Raw genomic sequence first — 4,281 nt, forward strand, 5'->3', positions numbered from 1 at the left:
CTCACTTAATTCTATCATATCCCACTTCTCTAACCCCTTCCAAAACTCCTTACCTTTATTGCTTAGCACCGCTACATTCCGAAAACCAATCTTGCATTTCGTCCCTTCTCCCTCCCCATTTTCCTCCCTTTTCCCGTTTCCTCTATTTCCCTTGTCTCTTTTGCTCCCCTACCCCTCCCTTCTTCGCTCCCTTCCTTGCTCTACTCTATTCCCCTTTCTAACCACTCATCTCTTAGCTGCTCTCTTCCTTCATCCCATTCCCACCACTTCCCCTATATCTGTTGCGACGTTAATAAGCGCTGTGATCCTTGAAAGAGTCCTATTGCGAATCTAATGGCACGCTGACAGCGCCGAATTAAGACGAAAAGTTTTGTTTTTTGTTTTCTTTTTTTGGTTGCGGAATAGCAGAGACTGCGCGCCGCGGACGCAAGGGAGTGGTACAGGCGAGCCCAGCGTCTCAGGAGTATGTATAGCTCCGCTCCGGATGGCGGCGAGAAGAAGGCGAAGCGTCAACCGCCGGGTGGAGGAGCATAGGCCACCCGAAACTCCCGCCGGGCGCGGTGGACTCGCCTGGCCCTGGCCTCTTGGAACGACTCTCAGAAGGGAAATGTTTGTTTTCAGCACCTTCCACGTGCCAATACCACCTCCTCGTGGTGTGAGTCGGAACCGCTGGAGGAGGTCGCAACTATCACTCCTCCTGACGGCTGACGGGGTTTTGGCTTGGACTTACGCTACCTCCCCCCCCGAGTGGAAAAGGGGAGGGCTCAGCGGGTCCCTCGTGGGACAATCTGCCGGCGGCTTGGTGCCGAGGCGCAGAAGGCACGCCAGCGCCTCGAGCGGTATGAAATCCGCTAAGACAGCAAGCTGGCGTGCTGGAGCATCGGGGTTGCTGGCGGATTCTCCCACCTCTCCCTCCTACCCTTTGATTCCTTCCTTTATTAACATAACATTACCGCGAAGGGATAATCTGTTCTCACGCGGTCAAAACCAAATCCTCCCATCCCCATTTCCTCCACCCCCTTAGCATTACCGCGAACAGGAAATCCGTTCTCACGCGGTTCCCACAAAAATTAACCCTTTTACCCTCCCTATGAGGCCGACTGCATTACCGCAAACACATAAGTAGTTCTTAAGCGGTCCAACGTTAAAGACGCCTCCTCCTCCCCACTGAGAAAATCACCGCGCTACCGCGGACAGTTGGACTGCCCTTATGCCGTAAAGCCATATTATTCCTTTTCCTGTGGCGGCCCCAACCGCTCTCTTCCCCGCAACACTAGCACTGCGGTAAAGCCGGACAAGGGCTGCGTTATACAAACCTACCGGGCTCTGCGCTTCTGTGGCTCTGCCCCAGCGACGACGGAACCGGAGGCATTAATACATTTATCTTTTTTAGGTTCCCTAGTTCGTTGGTAGCGGAACGGGTGACGACGAAACAGTGAGATGTCGAAGGATGGCCAGCGTCTCGAGCGGTATGAAACCGGCATTGACAGTCGCTGAGCTCTCTGGAGCTGAGATGGCGCCACCCGACTGCTTTGCACAAACCCCCACTCCTCTCCACATTTCCTCTCCGCAAACTACTCCCACATCTCACCCAAGCACTACCGCGAACACGTAATTGGTTCAAATGCGGTAAAAAGACCTTATTCACCCAAAAACTCCAACCACCCTAACCTCATCCCCGGGACAGATAACTTCCGCTCTCCTTTTGCGCACTGCGGTGCGTGGAAGGCACGCGGGAGCTTCCCTTAAATTAAAACTACCGGGCCCTGCGTCTCTGTGACTTTGTTCGCAGCGACGACGGAACCGGAGTTCTCCCTTTTATTTTCAGCGCGGGCCGGCCTGCTTTTACAGTCCTAATACCAAGGTGCAAGTATCATACCGAGGATATGAATGGCTGCGAGGACGAAAAAGATGCGCAGTCGCTAACGATATAACCACGGAGTACTTGCCGACCCCACGGGTTCTCTAGGCTTGGCAACGTAAGGCGGCTCTGCGTTGCTCGACCTCCATTCCGACCCCCAAATACAAATTATTATGGGTAAATTTTTCAAAGATGTGTTGAGGAGAATTGTCCGTCTGGCCGAACGCTTTTGACCAGACAGGGCCGCAGCTTTGGAAGCGGGGGATCCTCTGATGCTCTGTCGCGTGCACGCTCGGTCGCGCGCTTGGTTGAGGCTCTTGCTTCCAGGAGGGCGCCTCGACCAACCGTGCCCGCGCACATCCGCGGCTCAGAGCAATTCGGTGCACGGTCTCAGGTTCTCAGCCTTCGTGCTGTCAGTGTTAGTCTAGAGAGATATGATAGGATGGTCACACCGGCAATCCTGGACCGTGCGAGGCAAATCAGGATAGGCTCTGTCAACAGTTCCGCGATGAACGTAGATGCCGCGATCGCGATCTCGTCCCAAACTTCAGTAGAGATAGTCGATTCTTCCGTCCCTCTGTTGGAGGCCAGGAGCACTTCACTGCCCGCGTTGCTTATATTCACGGGAATTAGGGTGCTACAGCTGAATATGAGGCGTTCGGCTGTTGCGACAGGGGAGGTTCGTCAACTCATTGTCCAAAAGGGACTCAACATTTAGCTCTTGCAGGATCTCCACGTCCGGAAGCAGGGCAGTGGGTACGCCTTCATCGGGCTAGGGACTGAAATGAGGGTGGCAGCTGTGTGCGCGCAACTTCTTTGGGCCGCAGTAGTCGCTTGTAATCCCGAATTCCAGATAATGCTTATCTCGCAGATCAACACGACGCACTGCGCATGTGCGGAATTGCGAGCACCCGGCTTTTCCTTCTACGTCGCATCGTGCTGTTTTCAGTTTAGCGATGAGATAGAGGGACACCTCAGGAACCTCGAAAAGGTGCTTCGTTCACTGAGGGGGCAGAGAGTTTTAGTAGGAATGGATGCCAATGCGCAATCCCTTCTCCGGGGTGATCGTAAATTGGACGATATAGGAGCGATGCTCCAGGACTTTATCCGGGCTTGCGGATACAAAGTCCTTAATGTTGTCGGACAGCCATTTACCTACTGGACGTCATGGGGATTGTCGCACATCGACGTGACCCTGTTGTCCCCATCCATGAGCTAGTTCGTCGGCGAATGGAAGGTAAATTGCGATTGGACAACCAGTGACCACAATTCCCTGGACATTAGACTGAGGGTGCAAAAAGTCAGAGACAGGGAGCAGCGAACTACGAAAACTCGGTTCGACACCAATCGGGAGGACTGGGAGAAGTTCGTTGAGAGCCTCGTCGATCTGTCTGTATCGAGATTTAAGATCCTTGGTTTGACGTTGGCGGAGGACGCGGTGAAGTTCGCGGATGCTTTTGCGGGCTCCTTTATGGACGCCTGTCAGAAGGCAATGCCAAGGAAAAGACAATATAGGAAGTCCAACCCGTGGTGGACGAAAAATCTAACGATAAAAAAGAAAATCGTCTATAAGAACAGACGGACATTTTAGCAGGAAAGTGTTGAACCGATCCGCTCCGCCAAACTGCGTGTCTACCGCTCTTCTTTGCGGGAGTACACCAGGGAGGCGAGGAAGGCGAGACTCGGAACCTGGCGGAAATTTGTCACGGAGCAAGGCAACCCGAAGCCCTGGGGACTTGTTTATAAGCATCAGGCTAATAAACTCCGGGTTGACAAAGTGCTGAGCATTCTCCGTGGCGGAAAATCCTCGATCGCCACTTTAGAGGAGACCGCTGCTCACCCGCTCGTCGTGCAGTTGCCGGATGACCGGGAGAACGAAGACACGCTGCAGCAGCGCGAAGTCAGAGATAGCGCACACCATGTGCTTGACACTGCCAATGACCCTCTATTCACGGGTGCAGAAATTGCAGCAGCAGTCAGATCTCTGGCAAACAACAAGGCGCCAAGCCTGGATCTCATCAAGGTCTCTGTACTGAAGGCCGCCTACAAGGCTGTCGCCGGTCAGTTCATTAGGCTTTTCAATGGGTGCCTTCAGTGTGGCGTCTTCTTCTCGATCTGAATGACGGCTCGCTTAGAATCTTCGTGAAAGGCAAGGGTAAGGACGTGGAGGAGACCAAATCCTACTGGACGATCTGCCTCCTCTCCTTAATAGGGAAACTCTTCGAGAAGCTTCTTCTGAAGAGACTCAACCAGACGTCACTCACGCCGGGGAAGATCTCCGATCGGCAGTTCGGCTTCACACCCGGAAAGTCGACGGAGGACGCTGTGGTGGAACTGCGACAAATGGTCTCTGACTCTGAACAGAAATACGTCATTGCGCTGCTCTTCGACATTTCGGGCGAGTTTAGCAACGTCTGGTG

At 53.5% G+C, this 4,281-nt stretch overlaps 1 protein-coding gene across 1 annotated transcript; it reads left to right on the forward strand.

Annotated features, from left to right (window-relative positions):
- Positions 1-2,303: 2,303 nt before the first annotated feature.
- LOC106743113 lies at positions 2,304-3,980 on the forward strand. The gene is made up of 4 exons (XM_014616649.1): positions 2,304-2,540; positions 2,589-3,079; positions 3,122-3,350; positions 3,453-3,980. The coding sequence occupies exons 1-4, from the start codon at positions 2,304-2,306 to the stop codon at positions 3,978-3,980; spliced, it is 1,485 nt and encodes a 494-aa protein (XP_014472135.1).
- Positions 3,981-4,281: the final 301 nt, after the last annotated feature.

This window comes from Dinoponera quadriceps, unplaced genomic scaffold (assembly GCF_001313825.1).
Source record: "Dinoponera quadriceps isolate SergipeBrazil2010 unplaced genomic scaffold, ASM131382v1 scaffold1077, whole genome shotgun sequence".
Lineage (NCBI taxonomy): Eukaryota > Metazoa > Arthropoda > Insecta > Hymenoptera > Formicidae > Dinoponera > Dinoponera quadriceps.

Excerpts from the sequence above, each read along its gene's own strand:
- LOC106743113 (XM_014616649.1), top strand. The coding sequence starts at position 2,304 with ATGGTCACACCGGCAATCCTGGACCGTGCGAGGCAAATCAGGATAGGC. Across the intron at positions 3,080-3,121 it reads TTGTCCCCATCCATGAGCTA|TGACCACAATTCCCTGGACA; the intron begins GTTCGTCGGCGA and ends TTGGACAACCAG. Across the intron at positions 3,351-3,452 it reads TTATGGACGCCTGTCAGAAG|CAGGAAAGTGTTGAACCGAT; the intron begins GCAATGCCAAGG and ends CGGACATTTTAG.